The sequence below is a fragment of the Sebastes umbrosus genome, chromosome 6, assembly GCF_015220745.1.
Source record: "Sebastes umbrosus isolate fSebUmb1 chromosome 6, fSebUmb1.pri, whole genome shotgun sequence".
Taxonomy (NCBI): Eukaryota; Metazoa; Chordata; class Actinopteri; order Perciformes; family Sebastidae; genus Sebastes; species Sebastes umbrosus.
In genome coordinates, this window is record NC_051274.1 from 7,190,173 (window position 1) to 7,208,502 (window position 18,330).

An 18,330-nucleotide genomic window follows, 5' to 3' on the forward strand; every position below is an offset into this window, starting at 1 on the left:
GATTAAACGTGTAATTGTGGTAGAGTATAAGTAATTTAATATAACCATATAAATAAATATAGTGACGTAGTACATTTTTTAAAATAACTGAGAAACATTGTACACTGTTTTTGGCTAATAAGGATGTTACGATACCGTATTGGATATCGGGCCGATACTGACTCAAAAAGCTGGATCGAGTATCGGTGATAATGGAGCCGATCTATTCAATTCATTTCTATGTTTATATACAATATACATTTTATACTGGAATTTTAATTCCTGGTTAAGTTTCGACCAATTTGTTGCTTCATTTAAAAAGGGAAACATTATAATTGAAATTCCTGTTAATTTTTAAGATTTTTTTACCAAGTTGCTGGGACATGCATTTTAATAATAAATAATAATTCAGTAAATGTATATCTATGTATTTATTTGTTAGGAAAGCAATGTTTAAGTCAAGCCTGATGTTACCTCACACATAAAAGAATGATCCCAGTCACTTCCACGCAGTGAGGCATACAGCTTATTAATTAAACACTGGTACTGGATCGGTACTCGGTATCGGCCGATACCCAAAGCCCAGGTATCGCTATCGGTATCAGGACTGAAAAAGTTGGATCGGGTGCATCCATATTGGCATATCCAGTCAATTTAATATCTTACAGATCAAAGGTCTTTTGCAAATTGACGCAAAAAAACCTGTAAATCCAATATTGCCATATAACCATCCTGCTAATTAAGTTGCCTACAACGGTTCAAATACAACCACAGATAACAAAAGGATAACAACCTTGACTCATCTGATGGTTGACTGGTTGATTATCATCTTATTATATATTTCACCATGCTTGTCAAACTTAATCGCCAATTTTCTATTTTGATAATCGATTGATCTTTTATCGAGGAAAAATGTCCGACCATTCTTGGGTTCCAGCTTTTCAAATATGAGGATTTGCTATTTTTTCTGGTTTTATATCCTAATAAACTGAATATCTTCAGAGTCTGGACTGTTGATTGGACAAAACAAGACATCTTGGACCCTTGATGGGCAATTTTCTCTATTTTCCAACAGTTTATTAAGAACAATACATTAATCAATTAATTGTAAAGATAGTTAACAGAGACACAGACAAGAGACAATTGAAAAATTAAGGACTCGAGAGTTGTGTATATAATTGTCAACTCCCCTCTGTTGTTCAAGACAAAAATGACTTGTGTCCACTGAGTTAAAGGTGTTTTTATCCCATAGACGGACGTAGTTGTTACAGTAGACTCAGAGCATGTATACTGCTGCCTTCATTTAATTTACTGTGAACACATTTCCACAGGGGTGAAAGTGAGTGTGGAGTCTCTCCCTCGCTCTGAGTCCTCCCTGCTGTCTGTTAAGCTGGGTGGTTTGTTCCTGAGAGACTTGACTACTCAGGGCACCATCTTCCCTGTCCTGGTGTCTCCCAAAACGGTAAGCAGCGGTGGACTAGGGTGGGCAGGGAGCTCACAATGTGAAGAAAAGTTTGATAAAGTGAATTGCTACTCATGTTTTCAACATCTGTCACTTGTTGAAGGACAAAGTTGTTGTTGCCATGAACCAGCCATCCGGCCAGTCCAGCAGTTCCTCTGGTAAGATTTTCTTTTTTCTTTTTTTGGTAATATTTTGTTGATTCAAATCATTGATGTGTACATGTAGGGGGCAGTCCATCCAACATGTTCATATTGTGTGGTGTAATTGTGGGCGCCTTGGGAGGTCTTTTGACTTAGTTTTGTTTACAAACTACAACATCTCTGTACAGTATAGATGTGGGAATAATCAGATTTTTTGGTGGCAGAGTAGCAACGCAGCATACTCCCACCAGCTTTCACTGAAAAGTTGGTCTCTTAATAGATACCATGTTTGTTTTGGATGCATTGCAGAGTACTCATCATCACCCGTGTTTGAGATGATTTATGAGCGTAACCCTGTGAGGTGTAAGTTTGAGAGGAGACTGGAAGTGAAAACCAGTCCACTGAACATCATCTACAACCCACAAGCAATCAAAAAAGTGACTGAGTTCTTCTATAAAGGAAGAGTTCATACCTCAGGTAAGTACTGACACTCACTGCCCTTTTTTGAAGTTCATACATTTGTAAACAATTTTAACCAAGACTTTCAGATCATAGGCAGACATTTTTGATTTTTACATTTTTAAATTTTTAAGACGTAAAGTTGTTTTCGTTATAGCCTCCTACTAATCTGCGGAGCTATTTTTAAAAGTCAAATTAAACAAAAGATTTAAAGAAGTAAAAAACAAATTCAAACAATTAAGAGAAGTAAGGGTTCCTTGAGCAACAGTGCAGAAAAAAATGACGGAGCAAATATGATTAACAAAAGTTATTTTTATAAAACAGTTGCTATATCCTGACAGTATTGCATGAGACAGGTAATCTGAAAAAAATCATGTGCCTCTGTGTCCTTCGGTGCTCCTAATGGCATCTGCAAGATTTCTTGGACTGGAGGAAAACAGCCAATCAGAGCTGACCTAGAGTCTGCCGTCCAGCTGCCGACGATGAGAGCCGGCTGTCATTCCCTCGCGAAGTCCGATAAAACGGTCAAACTAGGCCGCGCTGATCAAATATGAATCAATATTCTGTTACTGTAATGCCTATTTCTCTCCTCAAATGTTTTCAGAAACATCTTGTAGTGTACTGTTTAGCTGTAAAATGAGAAAGTTTGTGACCCGGCAGCCATGTTGAAATCTGTTGAAGAAATACCAAGCACTGCCCACCAGCCAGGGCACAGCCAATAGGAATACTCTCTCTGAAACGACCTGTGATTTGCCAAAGTCTCCCGTCACGGCCTAGATTTTTTTAAAAGCCTGAAAACAGAGCCACGAGGAGGTGCAAAACTTTAGTTTTCTCTCAGAACACTTGAATTACAATATGCTGAAAGGTTATTATGGATTTTTTGCCCAATGATGCCAAAAACAGTGAACATACATTGTGATCAATCAATCAATGTCACCTGCTGACAGTCGAGTGTCACTTGTTCTTCGGAGGTAGACCATTAATTTAATATTTTACAGAACCTCTCGCCTGCCTTCCTGCTTTATCACCCATGACCGTACAGTTCAGAGGATGAGATCGGCGCATGCTGCGCGCATATACAGATTTCAGAGGAGACCAGCGGCATTGAAAAAAGCCTGCCGTTTCACAACTACTTGTTGACTGCTAACGACACTAACGTTTAACAGCAGTCCACTTTCGTTTTGTCCGAGACCACCTTTTTTAAGTGGACTGGAGTACAGATTGAAAAACCGTGCCCGAGTACGGTACAGAGCGTTCACACTAATCAAACAAACTGGACCGAGTCCCTGATGTGAAAGCACCCTTAGTTATTTCAAACCAGTTAGTACTAGTATAATTTACTTCTGATACTTGCATACCAGTAGATTCTTGTATTTGAAACATATCTCTTTGATCCTCAGGTTTTGGCTATCAGTCAGAGCTGGAGCTGAGAGTGGCAGAGGCTGCCAGGAGGCAGTACAACAAGCTGAAGATGCAGACCAAGGCAGAGATCCGACAAACCATTGATCAGCTCCTTGTGGGAGAGTTTATTGTAAGAGAGGTTCGCTGCATGGTGACATGAAATAATTGGCAGTTGACTCATTTGTAAATGCCACTGATGTGTTTGCTTTGTAGGAAAACAGTAAGCGTTGGACCATGAAAATGGACATCTGTGCACCCCAGGTGATTTTCCCTGATGACTTCCAGTCAGAGGACCCGATGCTAGTTGTTGTTGATTTAGGCAGGATCCTCCTCACAAACTCTCAAGGTAAAACTGACAACCATTCTATCAAATCAAAAATAAAAAGGATATACCCAAATATCTTCATTCTTTTGCCTAATGAGGTGTCTAACTCAGCTCATACCTGTTGTTATTCATTTTCTTTGAAGATGACACTAAGGCCTGCTCAAAAGATTCTCAACCTGAAAGGGAAGACATGAGTGATGATGAGTACCAGACACCCCTTGGCACCCCACCAGAGACTCCACCACCTGAACTAGACATGCCTTTCAAAGAACAGTTCAAAAGCCCTGAACTTCCCAGCCTCAGATCCCCTGAAAGTATACAGGCCTACAGCAGAAAGCTTTACGAAAAATACTCCTTGTCCTTTAAGGACCTGCAGATAATGGTTGGTCGCTGTAAGGACAACTGGAAACATCTTCAAGAGAGTGAGGTAGGGCCTACTCACGTGGTGGAGAAGTTTAATGTGCTGCTGCAGCTTGAGCAGAGACTGCGCTACACATCAGACCCCCAGCTCCCTGGGGCCGTGCTGTCAGGAACTCTGCCAGACCTCAAGGTGCACATCAACCTTGAGAAGATGACCGCCCTTAGGAGTTGTCTGACTAGGCTTAGCAGTCCATCTGGGAGTGAAGGGGACAAAAGCCAAGAAAGAGGCCCAAATATAAGGTCTCCTGACCCCCTTACCCTACGCCATGACAAGATCTTTCAGAGGGAGGACAGCTCCTGGAAGCTGCAAGGTTCAGCCAAGAACCTGACCCAGAGCGTGATGACTTTGGAGCAGCACACACGGGAAGTCTTGGTGGAATCCCGTCTACTTATAGCTGAATTCAACATTAACTACATGCAGCTCGGTGTAGAAAGCGATGGCCGCTACATATCTGTTCTCAAGGTATTTGGCACAAATGCTAATTTTGTCAAGAGGCCTTATGATGCTGAAGTCTCTCTGACTGTCCATGGTCTTCTGCTGGTGGACACCTTGCAGACCTATGGCTCAGATTTCGACCTCCTTGTGGCTTCTCATAAGAATCTCAGTTTTGACATACCCACGGGCAGCCTCCGAGAGAGCCAGCCTTCGTCCCCTGTGTCATCTGATGGCAGGTCTCCCGAGCATCAGGGCCATCATACGGAGTCATCCCCTGGTGTGCCCATGGATAGAATCTCCCCCTTCAGTTCCTTTCTCAAAGACCAGGAGGCCCTAATAAAGCTTGAATACCAGTTTGTGAGCTCAGACTGCCCCTCCATGCACCTGGACAGCTCCCTTCAGGTGACAACCATGCAGGTCAATAACTTGGACATCATTCTCAATCCTGAGACCATGGTGGAGCTGCTCAAGTTCCTCCAGAAGTCTTTCCCCAAAGAAGAAAGCACCTGGACATCGTCAGCGCAACAACATACAGCGCAGCCATGCAGTGATGAAGAGGGAACATATCAGGCAACCTATGACCAGAACAAAGAGCTGACCGTGGAGATCCACCGTCTTAACCTGCTTCTCCTTCGGACCGTGTCCACTGGCACCGTCCTGGGTGCTGAGAAGAAAGGGTTGAAGATTGCCACTGCCAGCATCACTGGCACCAAGGTCAATGTGTCCATGGGCAGTCGGTTGGACATCAATGGTTCACTCGGGTCCATGCAGCTGGTGGACCTAACCCAGGAAGGTGGCCGAAGTCAGTTTGTGGTCAGCATTGGTAGTGCCGACAGCCCCTCAACTCTTGGCGGGTTGACATTCCTTGCTGACACAGGAGGTTCTCCCACAGAGGCTTTAAATTTTCGCCTTATGGAGAAATCTCAAGGGGAGTGTTCCTTGCATCTTCAAATGGCATCCTTGCACTACAACCACTCAGCCAAGTTCCTCAAGGAGCTGAGTCTGTCTGCCAATGAGGTAGAAGACAATTTCCGCTCCATGCTGAAAAGTGCTGCCACCAAAGTGTCAACAGTTCTAGCCACCAAGACGGCAGAGTACAGCGGCATGGTTTCGCTCTTCGAAACCCCCTCACGGAGAACTCGAACTCAGAGTCAGAGCTGGGCTTTTCCATTTGAGGATGAGGAGGATCTCCCCATGGAGGAACCTGAATCTGCCTTAGACACATTCTTGGTGAAGCTAACCCTTAACATCAGCATTGAATCACCCGTTGTGTCCATTCCCCGTAAACCTGGACACCCTGAGCTCTTGGTTGGTCACCTGGGAAGCATAACAATCCAGAATTTTGTTACTGGGCAAGACTCCGAGGGAGAGAAGTTGCAGGTGCTGGTGAAGGATATTCGACTGTATTCAGTCAACATGAGTCATTTGGTCTTGAAGAGGGCATCCAGAGGGGATAAGGCCGGCAACATGTCACCATCCCGCAATGGCACCATCAACCCGGATGAACCACAATTCACGCGCCATGACTTCTTTGAATCTCTCAGCCGCGGAAAAGGTGAGCATGTTACACGTGTTAAGGAGAGTTGTGTTCCGAATGCTATCTCAGGCCCTGTTCAGACCTGGCATTAACATGCGTCTTTAGTGATCTTAACACAAGTGGACAGCTTTAAGTAAGTCTGTTCACACCTGGCATTAACAATGCGTCTCCACATGCGTCTTGAGTGGCCACTTGTGATCCGATCTCACTTCCACGCTCTATATGCATATAAACACATGGTAAACGGGTGGCTAATACAGCAGACGTTGTGACGTAATATTACAGGAATGTCGGTGGTAATATCCTACATATTCGTGAATTCGGGTACATTTTATTAACATCAAAATATAAGGTTATTGGTTATTTCAGTGGACCTCCGCGCCGCCAGCACTGGTGTCAGCTCCATGCAAAGCATATTTTAATAAAATACAGTTGTAACGACAGGATACAGTAGAGCACAGAAGCCGTTTCCATGCTGAGTGGCAGACAAGCGCTCGCGTCTGCCTGTCTATTCACATGAGGAGCACAGCGACTCCGCGAATCCCAGTGGGACGTCAGTTGAGTAGGCGGTCCTTAATGTGGATCAGGACACATTCGCGTACACACTGCTAAAAGAATGTGACCATATGGGGCCCCAGACCTCCTCTGAATGTGGTCCGAAAGAACCGATCTCAATGCGTCTGGAGTGCGTTCGCACCCTTACTGAGAGCTGTCCACTTGGGATCCGATCACTGAGGACGCATGTTAATACCAGGTCTGAACAGGGCCTCATGTGCTTGGTAATGCAAACAATGCATTTCATATACAGCTTGTGACACAAGTTCACATCATTTATTTTCTCCATCAGCTTTCCATATATTGAAAGACACCACTATACAGTTCACCCTGGAGAAAGTTCCCATCGATGAAGACTCCCAGTTTACCTTCCTCACCACAGAGGAGCCCTGCAGGAGCACAGGGTTACTGAGAATTGAGGGCAAATTCGTCAACCCTGTACAGGTATACATCATATCAATACTGTAAATTCTCAAATATATGCCGGTATTCAAATAATGCCCACGCCTCATACACTAGCAGTAATTATATTGTGGCCAACTTGAACAAAGAAACACCAGCTCCCAATAAAGGCCTTGCAGGAAAGAGGAAAAAGAGGATTAGCTTTACTACAATGGCTCGCAAAGTAAATTCAGTAAATCACAGCACTAATTCCATCAGTACAACGGAGTCATGTCATGCTGGTTCACATTACAGTTTATTTGTCGGTGAATAAATGCTACAACTCCTCCAAGCAAACTTCCTGTATCTTGCAACTCCAGCTCAGACTTCCCTAAGGTGGGCTGATAAGGTGGACCAGCTATTCCCCTTTAAATGACGAGCCGCTCCTCTGAGTTTTGCTCAGCTTTTTATTTCGTTTTCATAATTTAATCCGTTTAACCGATTTCATTAATCAGTTAAAATTCTTAATGTCGGTTAACGGTTAATTATTTACATCCCTAGGTAGGACACATTGTATCATTCTTGTCTGTGCATGGAGTTTGGTGACCTTCCATCATAGCTCCACCACCACCCTGTAGTTGAGCAGATGTCTAATCAGCCAGAATATGTGAAAACATCTGTGTGGTTGTGCAGAGCCTTTAAATGAATTTTTTGATGTGGGGATACTGACTGATTATTAATTGCATCAATATTTGACACTCTGGTTGTAGGTGTTCCTGTGCAAGCCTGTGTATGAACAAGTCCTCCAGACGTTGGACAATTTGTCCCTGATTGAGGAGCAACGTGTCACACCCAGCCAACCGCCCACACCCCCTCCACCGACCCCTTCGTCCACCAGACCTCACCGCTTTCCTGACCCCCAGGGAGGGCTGTTTGCGAGGGACCCTCCCTATATCAACTTTACCCACTCGTCGCTTTCCTCTCCTTTGCCTCTACAGTCTCACAAACCCGCTCTTCACACCTCATTCACTCAGATAAAAGTCACCTTACACGTGGCAGAACTGCAGGTCCAGCTCAGTGCTGACCTGACCCAGGGCTCCCAGGGCTTAGTCAGTCTGCGCTTCCAAGATCTGGAGGGCGACTTTACCAAAGACCACCCTCATCTACTGACAGTCCAGCTGGCTCTGCGCTCGCTGCTAATGGAGGACCTCCTGGAACAGAACCCTGAGTCCAAGTACAAAAATTTGATGGTGTCTCGCGGAGCTCCCAAGCCCTCAACGTTCAGTCCAAAGGAGTACCTTTCCCAAAGCTGTCCATCAGCATCCAACGCCCTGTACCCAGACATGCCTCGCTCACTGCCTGCCCACATGGAGGAGGCACAGAACGTCTTCCAGCACTACCAGAGGCATCCCAGCACCCCTTCAGCTAGCAGTCGCAAATCCAAGAGGGACCCGGAGTGTCCCAGCACTCCACCTCCCTCTCCTACCCGCAACACACCATCCCCTCAGCCGCCCCCGGACTTCGATGACTCCTTAGTTCATATCAACGTGCTGTTGGTGGACCAGAACCACCCAGAGTTCAAAACCCGCTATGGCAGAGTGGGACGAAGCGTGGACGTCGACTTCAACTGCCTGGATGTATTGATCACACTGCAGACCTGGGTGGTTATCCTGGACTTCTTTGGTATCGGCTCCACCGCCAATAATCATGCAGTGAAGGTGTTCCCTACGTCACCTCCACCTGAGCCAGGACATCCTCTGTATGAGCCAGGACATCCTCTGTATGAGCCAGACATCAGTGAGGAGGAGGAGGAGACGACAGAGGCCGTCAACACTAAAGTGGACCTGAAGGTAGGTGGTCACTGGACCTGGTGCATCTTGTTGAAATGGCTGGGCTGTCCAAATGATAAGAGTCAAGTTAGTAGGTCAGGATTAAACACTACCACCTACCACCACACCAAATTCCCTTTTTCAAATTTAACACTCAAAGCAGCAGTGGGTAGATATGGAGCAAATATGATTAAAAAAAGTTATTTTTATAAAACGGTCACTACATCCTGACAGTAGTGCATGAGACAGGTAATCTGAAAGAAATTATGTGCCTCCGTGTCCTCCGGTATCCTCAGCTCGGCAGCTTACCGGCGGGTGTCGCACGCTTGCCGTCCGGGTGTCGTCCTGACACCTGCCACAGGTTGCCACTGTCAGTATATCGTGCTCGCTGTCTCTCAAAAAGAATTGCATAAAATCGAACCTGTTCCAAAAACTTAAACAACTGATGAAAGTTTCGGAGTCGGTGTGTAAACGTGAGTGAGGTCATATTTATTTTTAAACGTGTGGTAATTTCGAACGAAAAATATGGGTATAATCTGTACCGTACTTTACTGTAGTTACTTTATTTCACAAAGCCATTTTATCATTGTCAGCTGATTATTGGACTGTAATACAACATCCAGTGTGGCGACTACTGACTTATTCCTCTGAAAATGTTTCATTCTAATTTCTAGTCTCTCTCTGCCTTTTTCTTGGCGTGGCTTTAAGAGTAAGTTCTGAATTGAATGCTCTGTGACTAAACCTGTCCATGTTTTCATTTTAAGGTTCATTCTTTGTCTCTTGTACTGAACAAGAAACTCAACGAGCTTGCCAGAGCTAGCGTGTCCAAGTTATCTGCTCATCTGGAACTGCTGGGTGTGTACGGAAAACAAATTTTAAAAAAAACAACCCTCCACACAACATAATTGTCTTTTAAGTAAATGCTCGTAAAAATAATTTGATGTTTGATGTTACCACATTATGTCTTATAATTTAGATGGCGACCTGGCATTACAAGGCAGTTTAGGAAGTTTGTCCCTGAGCGACCTTACCCCACACGGTGATCTCTACAGAGAGCGCTTCACCACGCGAGGAGGGGAGGCTCTTATTTTCAACATCCATAGGTAAATATCGGAACAGTTTCAACAGAGAATTATTCGGCATGACACTGAAGAACTTAGAAGAATCTTAGACGTTCTTTTACTCACCCTTGTATTCTGGTCCATTCAGGTACGGCCAGCCTGATCCTTACCTGGAGCGGGAATGTGACATCAAGGTGTCTCTGCAGATGGCCTCAGTGCAGTACGTCCACACCCAGCGCTTCCAGTCCGAGGTGGTGGCCTTCATCCAACATTTCACCCAGCTACAGGATGTCCTTGGCAGGCAGAGGGCTGCAATGGAGGGCCAGGCAGTGAGTGCCGCCTGTTGGGGCTCTTATAGAGTCACATACTGTAGTCAAGACGACTTAACTCCAGTTTGCCACAAAATCATTTCATTGTTGTGTAGTACCCAGTAATATTTTTGTCTAAATTGAATTCTCTCCTACTCTTTCCTCTACTCTGTCTTTACTCTATTTTCCTTCTCTTGTCCTCCCGTCCTCCAAAACCTATCCTCCTCCTCCTCTTCTCTGTCTCTCCCTGCAGGTACGGGATCACCCTCAGCGGGCTTCCAGGGTTCTGCTGGATATTGAGGCCGGCGCCCCAGTTATTGTCATTCCGGAGAGCTCGTGCTCGCCAAGGGTCATCGTGGCCAACCTCGGCCAGCTGAGGGTGCAGAACTGCTTCCTGCCAGCTGGGGCTCACGGGACCTTTTCCCTCAAAGACAAGGTAGAGAAACTCACCATGGCACATGCCTTTTTCCCTTCTCTGGTGAGTCACGCTGCCTGTTCATTCAGCCATGCAGTATGCTCCGCCGTCCTTTCCCTTCCTCTAATTTCACTGTATTCATTAATGCATTGAATGGTATTACTCATTCAGGATTACCTCATGCCACTTGGCTTTTGATACTACCAACATACCACATACCAGGCTCCCTGAAAAGCAAAAGGAAGCCCTGCACAGATGATTTCTCATCTTATTATGTATTATAAGTAACTGATTATTATTATGTGATTCTGATCTGAAATGCTCAATGAATACAGCATTGCCTGTTGGTTTACTCTAAAGTATGGTCCCATAACTAAACCGTTTCAACATCTCTAATTGTCATGGTTTTGTGTGACCCCTCATATGTTTAAATGTAATATTTTTTAAAGAAACAGTCCAACAATTTGGGTATTATGCTTGTTGGCTAGATGAGAAGATTTTGGTTCAGTCCAGGGCCCTATTTTTCAAACGTGGCTTAACTAATCTTAACTAAGGTAAGAAAAAGGTTTTATTTCTCTGTAGGATCCTTTCCATAATGTTGTCAGACAATCTAAGCCTGTCAGTCGTTAAAAACAAGCACTTTTATTGGACGTAAACTGACGGTGCCAGGTTGCCCCAAACGATTACATTACAGCTTGTTTAGTTGTTGATGGCTGCGGCGTACGCCCTCAATACTGGACCAATGTCAGAAATTGTTGTCCCCATAAGTCGATTAGACACAATGTCATGGGAAACAAATAGTCCAGTTTGAAAAATACCGAAGTTACCCTTTAAGGTAATTTAACTTTTCTGTGGAAAAAAACCATATCAAACACAAATGACCAGTCCACGCCAAGAACATTGTCTGAAATCATATCTGGTAAGTGTACCAAATTGGTACTGTTTTTTTACATTTTGTTATTGTATTGATATTTTAAAAAGAAGTCTTGCTGATTTTACTTGTTCTTTTCCAAAATCATGATTATATCTTTTTTTTGTTTCCCCTTCCTCCATTATGTGCGTACACATGGGTCAGAGTTAGTACAGTACAGGTGCTCACATTCTCCCGTCAAGTTTGTTTTCATAGATCACAACTTTTGTGTGGGAAGTGGCGTACGCCTCTTTCAGGCCTCGTTTTGTGCGTATGCATCAGTTATAAATTAGAACCCTGGTCATGACCCAACTGTATATAAGATTTCTCTTTAGATTTTGCTAGTTTGGGTTTAAGCCTGTGACCATATTTACATTTAAGCCACCTTCGAAGAAAATCCAGGCTTGTGTCTAATCGTCAAAAATCACATGAAGCTAACTCAGTGAAGAACAGGGCCCCGTTCACTCCACGCTGTCATTTGTTTGGGAGTGTTTTTTAGAAGGAGAACACTAGGTAAATGTTGTATCGGTCTTTCATATACATCTTGTGTTTTTTTGTGAAGAATTTTATACTGCATGCAAATTCCTACAAGGATCCATCCCATTACAAGGTACAATGGCATGCTTTTGCTTGGGTGTGGAGAGGGGTTGTCACAATAGAACAGTTTTACCTTTCAATTTTCATCCTACACCAAGTTTCACAGTACCAGAAACTATCCCAATAATACACTACAGACAGCTGACAGATGACATACAGTTGAAAACTGTGATATGCGTCATTAATAGCTGCACTTGGAAGCAGTTTTGAACTTTGTGAGAGCATTTGGTTCGGGTTTTAGATTCGTAATGCTCCTATATTTCAAAACCTCTGCTGATTTGGTGTTATATTGCTTTAGTTTTAACGAAATATTGTCCAGTCCTGGTTTGCAGTTTGTCTGTTTGCGGTTGGTTATGTGATGGACTGAGAATTCTGCATGTATTGTTTAAAGGAATACACCAACTTTCCAAGTTCCTTGACGGTGTTTGTGTTGTCAGACTTTTATATGGTTTTATTTAGATATCTCTCTATATACAGTCTACATCATACTGTATATCATACACTTCCCGCACCAACAAAACAAAGACCCACAAAACAGCAAAGCAAAGCAGGACCATAAAAACAAAATATACGACAACACACATTTGCCCCACATATAAAACAAACAAGCTCAACCTCAGTCTCTTCATATCAAGTATTCAAATACAGTTCATCTCTATGGAGCCCACAGATCTTTTATCTTTCACCAATTCAAACATCAACAATACGATCAGGGCCTTTTGATTCTGTCCGTTTTATTATGATGTACCAGGTGTCCTTATTGCACCTATCTTACATTCTCCAAATAAACACAAACCTTAAACCAGGTTTAAGTTTAAAGTCCATGTTTTTATGCACTCCTTGCTTGTAATACATCTCCCCATATGAATGGGTTAAGTTGTTCTTTTCAATAGCTATCATCTTGTCCATTTTCAAATAATAGTACAGGTATTTCTTTCCAGTGCAACAGTGTAGGAGGGTGCGTGGATTTCCAGTTTTTGAATAGGGATGCACCGATCGGATATCGGGCCGATACTGACTCAAATAGCTGGATCAGGCATCGGTGACAATGGGGCCAATTTATTGAATTCTATACACATACACACATGTACACAAACACATTTTTGTTGCTGGTGTATGATTTATTATTTTAATAATAGATAACAATTCAGTAAATGCATATCTATGTAATTATTTTTTTACATTTAGTTTTACAAAGTTAGGAAAGCAATATTGAAGTCAAGCCTGATGTTGCCTTACACATAAAAGAATGATCCCAGTCACTTCCACACAGTGAGGCATACAGCTTACTAATTAAACACTGGTATCGGATCGGTACTCGGTATCGGTCGATAACCAAAGCCCAAGTATTGCTGTCGGGACTGGAAAAAGTCGGATCGGTGCATCCCTATTTTTGAGTATACGTTTCTTTAAGACAGTTGATGAAAAAAGAATAAAAAGAAAGAATAATCCAACTCCGTGGATTCCTCCCTGACCTATAATATATCTTGAAGTATACAAATTGATGGATTCAAATTAAATTTCCCCCCAGATATCCCTGATCTATATCAAACTGCATCACCTGAATTTTGCAACGATTCCAAAAAAGAGTAGATCGATAAATCCGTTAAGACAATTCCCTGATATATTCACATCAAGGATTGTTTATTAACTGTATCTCTTGTACAGTTGACGGGACGGGGATTGCAAGCTTAGCTTAGGCATTGGTGTGTGTGTGTGTGTGCACATGATGCCACATTTACAGTACACACTGCATGATTTTATCACCCGATTGTCAACACCAACTGGCCTGTACTTGCATCTTGGTTGAATCAGTCATGATCAGTCGTATCCCTGTCTTAAGTCATGCACTATACACACTGATCAGAGAACTTACTGGCAAAAGTTGGTGTATTGTTTTGATACAGTTTGATCTTAAAATACCAGTGTTTGTTGATTTTTACTTTGCTGTCATTGAGAATGTCCCAGTGTTTGACCCACTGGATCAAAATGTTAAAAAATGCAAACTTATAGCTCAATTCCTGTGAGAATTCAGTGAGCTAACACCTTTAGCAAACAGTAGGAACATTGACAGAAACACCTGTTCTCTTCCACTGTCTCACTGTCACATGCCCCATCCCTCTCATGTCATTACTAAGTTGTAGCGCTGTCCTCCACTGTTTAGAAGTTGAAAATACTTTCAAGTGAAGAGGGATTGGTAATGTCTTTCCAATAGTAAAACAAAGCATAGAAACTGAATCGTTAGTATTTATTAAAACCTTTGTAAAATGGGTATATTTTGTGTTATTTGGCCCATTTAAAAAGTAATCTTCTGCCTCTGTGTGTATGTGATGATCATATTGCTAACTGGACTTAATGTGCAATTGTATGTCTCTGCTCTTTCTTTTCTCTTGAAAAAGGAGCGTGTCCGGAGTGCAGCGGGGAGGAGTAGTGAGCAGGAGAAGCCTAGAACCCCCTCCTACAACTTCTCTTCCTCCACAGGGTTTACCCTTGGCAGGCCAGCCCCAGACACATGGAGGGCCCCTGAGGGGGAAGAACCGTACAGCTTAGGTCAGCATCGCTGTGTAGTTTGAAAAGAAAGAAATCCATACAGTGCATCTGCAAGTACTTAATGTAGGAGGTAGAGCTGAGACACAAAATAGCTGTTTGTGCCACCTGGTGTGTGTTTTTCCCCCATCAGAAGACCATGTGTGCCTGCTGGACTGCATTGCCCTGGATCTGCAGGAGGTGGATATCTTTGCCGCGGAGCGTCTGCCCTGTCAGCCCTGGGACAGTTGTGGTAAACCTCCAGAATCCTCAGACCTCATCTTTCCTTCGTACTCTGTCCGCCGCACCGGAGACAACCTGCTAAAAGACCGCTGCCGCCTCAAGCTTAAAGTGGAACGCAACCTGGACAAGTAGGTCCTGCTTTAGTTACAAAGTTACAATGAATGATCATGTTGAGGGCTGTATATCTGTGTCTAAAGAAAATACTTTATACTTACTAAACTATACACATCATACTGTACAACAATCTGCTAGTGGCCTGTGGGCCAAAGCCAGCCTTCCAACAACAATGGAATTGCATAATTGGTATTTGTATTGGGTATTACTGGAAAGCTGAGACTCTTGTGTTCATTTATGATGATGTTAGTCCCTATATTAGCCGTTTCATTGTTCTACAACATACCATACCATTTCGTATAAAATGACATGTTGTGACCTGTAGGATAATCACAGCCTCATGAAACTTTACAGCCACATACTAGAGACCTAGAGCATTAAAGTGGGGGGTAGGCAGTATATTTTTGGCATCATTGGTCAAAAATCCCATAATAACCTTTCAGCATATTGTAATTCAAGTGTTCTGAGAGATAACTAGACTCCTGCACCTCCTCATGGCTCTGTTTTCAGGGTTTAAAAAATCTAGCACGTGACGGGAGACTTTGACCAATCACAGGTCATTTCAGAGAGAGAGCGTTCCTATTGGCTGTGCTCCGGCTGGTGGGCGGTGCTTGGTATTTCCTCAACTGGTCTCAACATGGCTGCAAAATGGTCACAAATTTTCTAATTTTACAGCTAAACAGTTCACTACAAAATGTTTCTGAAAACATTTGAGGCGAGAAATAGACATTACAGTAACAGAATATTGATTCATTTGATCAGCGCTGCTTAGTTTGACCGTTTTGTCGGAGTTCGCAAGTGATTGACAGCCGGCTCTCAAAGACAGCAGCTGGACGGCAGACTCCAGATCAGCTCTGATTGGGTGTTTTCCTCCAGACACAGAGGCACATGATTTTTTTCAGATTACCTGTCTCATGCACTACTGTCAGGATATCATGACCGCTTTATAAAAATAACTTTTTTTTTTTAAATCCTATTTGCTCCATTTCTACCCGCTGCAGCTTTAAGAGGATGGATGGCTTTAGATTAACAATAAGGGGGTTTCTGAGCAGTTTCCAGAACAGAAGTGCTCGCCATCCAATCGGCAAAAAATGCAATTGTTGTTGAAATCTGCAAATGTCCAAAGTTTTTGATACCAAATCACAGCATGGCTTTTTTCTATGATGCTCCTCAAGGTCTTGGTGTCTTTATCTGGTATTTAAGAGGGATTTTGATTATTTTTAATCAATTCTCGAGAGGTAAAAAAATTATCAATTCAGCAATTCCACTGCTTGGCACAGAGTTTTAGTATATCAGGCCTTACGCTTAATATAAATGCCTCTTGTTTTACCCTTTTTTATGAATATTGGGGATTGCTTATGGAGAGCAGTTGTCCACAAAGATACTGGGCCTAGTTTACTTTGAGACAATAGTCTTTTTTTGTATGAAAGCAGTAGGTATGAATGTACCCCGTGTCAGTAAAAGACCATACTCACACTCTAAACTCATGCTTGTGTTCATTAATGTTGTCAGGGAGCTGAGCCACGCAGTACCCGACATGTCCATCCACGGCAGCTTGTCGTCAGTACACTGCTCTCTGGACCTGGAGCACTACCAGCTGATCAGAGGGCTGCTGGAGAACAACCTGGGAGAGTCTGTTGAAGATTTCCTGCGACCCTACAACCTACAGGACCCCAGCACCTACGTGAGAAACCAACCGACTGAACGGTTCACTGCAGTCTGCGCAACATGTCGACACATTTGTAGCAAATCCTGTTTCTGCCAACACTGATATCTCTTCTCTGTGTCTTATAATGATCGTTTGGTTAATTTTATGATTTTTTTTTATTTTTCTAAGTTGTCCGCTAGACTGTATGTCCTAGTTCATGGCCTGTTTTTATCTCTGTTCTCTGTTCAGACGGTGTTAAGTGGAGATGTCTATACCAGCTTGTCATTCCTGGTGGACATGATGGATGTCAGTCTGGAGCTGTTGGACAGCCCCACACCAACTGAACATAAACGCTCATTAGCAAGGTGAGTCTTTTCTATCCTCTTACAGCCCCAAATAGAAAATAGTTGTTTATTTATCGCAAGCAATATTATTATCGTGATATTCAACAACTTTATCACATATTTTCTTATTTGCAGCCCGAACTATCATCCCTCTCAGCTTATAGCCACAGTAGTTCATCTAAAACCTTCGATGGTAGATGTAGATTGAATCGCTGTGTTGTGTCATAATTGAGAGTTGTAAACTAGAACTTTATCTATCTTGCCGTTTTAATATTTTGTTTGTATTTCTTTTGCAAAGGTTTGACTTCATGAAATCCAAGCTGCTCTTTGAGAGTTTGTCCAATGGATCCAAGTCTGTCAACTTGGTGTCTCACTCCCTGCTGGCATACGACACTCGGTGCAACGGGCCGAATACAAGCACTGGGGGAGCTGAAAGGGCAAGGCAAAACGTCTTTGACTGCATCCTCCAGCCCTCCAAAACAGGCACTAACCGGGCAACACTGCAGCTGGAACTGCATTATAGGTACCACTGTGGGAATTGTCAAGCCCATGGAACATTTCCAAACATAAGTAGAAATAGAGATTTTAGGTAGTGTTGGATAGTAAAGAGTCGGTCTGCATAAGTTGTGTTCCACTTTCCCGCAGATCCACACGCGACTCCTCCTGCTTCACGGTGGTCCTCAACAACCTGAGGGTCTTTCTCATCTTCGACTGGCTTCAGCTGGTTCGCGACTTCCTGCGGGTGCCGGTGGAGAAGGCGTCAGGCGGTGCCGAGCCTCGTCAGCGCTGGCCCAGCAACACCAGCACTGACTCTGGCCCCGCCGCCTCCAGCACCACCGGGGCCGTCATGCCGAAGACGGTCAAGAGCGGTGTGGTCACCAAGAGGTCCACGGTGCCGGTCACCCAGGACCATTGCCTGGAGGTCAAGATCAACGTCACAGGTCAGTGAAGAATGATCAGTCACTGAGAAGATACGAGTATACCCTGAATGTCTTTGATTGCTGTTAAATACAATAAATATGTACATAGGGGGGCCACAGACTCTTCCAAATCCAACTCTTGGTAATTAATAACATTTGGTTATTTAGAACTGATGCTTGTGTTTGTTGGAGCTGGACCTCTGTGGCTCCTGCTAATGCTGCTGTCAACACCGTTAGTGGCACTTCTACCAAAGAATGTATATTGCCAAGAAGTGAAAGTCTGTTGTTCATTCCATTGCAACATCAGCGCCTATAAAATA

The 18,330-nt window shown here is 43.4% G+C and overlaps 1 protein-coding gene and 1 long non-coding RNA gene across 6 annotated transcripts in view; one reads left to right on the forward strand and one right to left on the reverse strand.

Annotated features, from left to right (window-relative positions):
- The window catches only part of vps13d (vacuolar protein sorting 13 homolog D), a 62,876-nt gene that overhangs the window by 13,931 nt on the left and 30,615 nt on the right, over positions 1 to 18,330 (forward strand). For all 5 annotated transcript variants that reach the window (XR_005207177.1, XM_037771821.1, XM_037771824.1 and 2 more), the window contains exons 14-31: positions 1,311 to 1,441; positions 1,545 to 1,599; positions 1,891 to 2,058; positions 3,441 to 3,571; positions 3,655 to 3,787; positions 3,910 to 6,177; positions 7,007 to 7,158; positions 7,866 to 8,945; positions 9,689 to 9,779; positions 9,901 to 10,027; positions 10,134 to 10,314; positions 10,547 to 10,729; positions 14,615 to 14,765; positions 14,896 to 15,112; positions 16,611 to 16,782; positions 16,996 to 17,111; positions 17,389 to 17,613; positions 17,736 to 18,031. Coding sequence is in view for 4 of the 5 variants with exons in the window: in XM_037771821.1 (XP_037627749.1) it covers positions 1,311 to 1,441; positions 1,545 to 1,599; positions 1,891 to 2,058; positions 3,441 to 3,571; positions 3,655 to 3,787; positions 3,910 to 6,177; positions 7,007 to 7,158; positions 7,866 to 8,945; positions 9,689 to 9,779; positions 9,901 to 10,027; positions 10,134 to 10,314; positions 10,547 to 10,729; positions 14,615 to 14,765; positions 14,896 to 15,112; positions 16,611 to 16,782; positions 16,996 to 17,111; positions 17,389 to 17,613; positions 17,736 to 18,031 (5,877 nt within the window). In the remaining variant the exon portion in view is untranslated. The remainder of the gene's footprint in view (positions 1 to 1,310; positions 1,442 to 1,544; positions 1,600 to 1,890; positions 2,059 to 3,440; positions 3,572 to 3,654; positions 3,788 to 3,909; positions 6,178 to 7,006; positions 7,159 to 7,865; positions 8,946 to 9,688; positions 9,780 to 9,900; positions 10,028 to 10,133; positions 10,315 to 10,546; positions 10,730 to 14,614; positions 14,766 to 14,895; positions 15,113 to 16,610; positions 16,783 to 16,995; positions 17,112 to 17,388; positions 17,614 to 17,735; positions 18,032 to 18,330) is intronic.
- Positions 6,683 to 16,030, reverse strand: LOC119489426. Its single transcript, XR_005207178.1, has 3 exons — positions 16,019 to 16,030; positions 11,608 to 11,612; positions 6,683 to 6,915 (listed from the first exon to the last, which is right to left on the reverse strand). It is a non-coding gene; the product is annotated as an uncharacterized LOC119489426 (long non-coding RNA).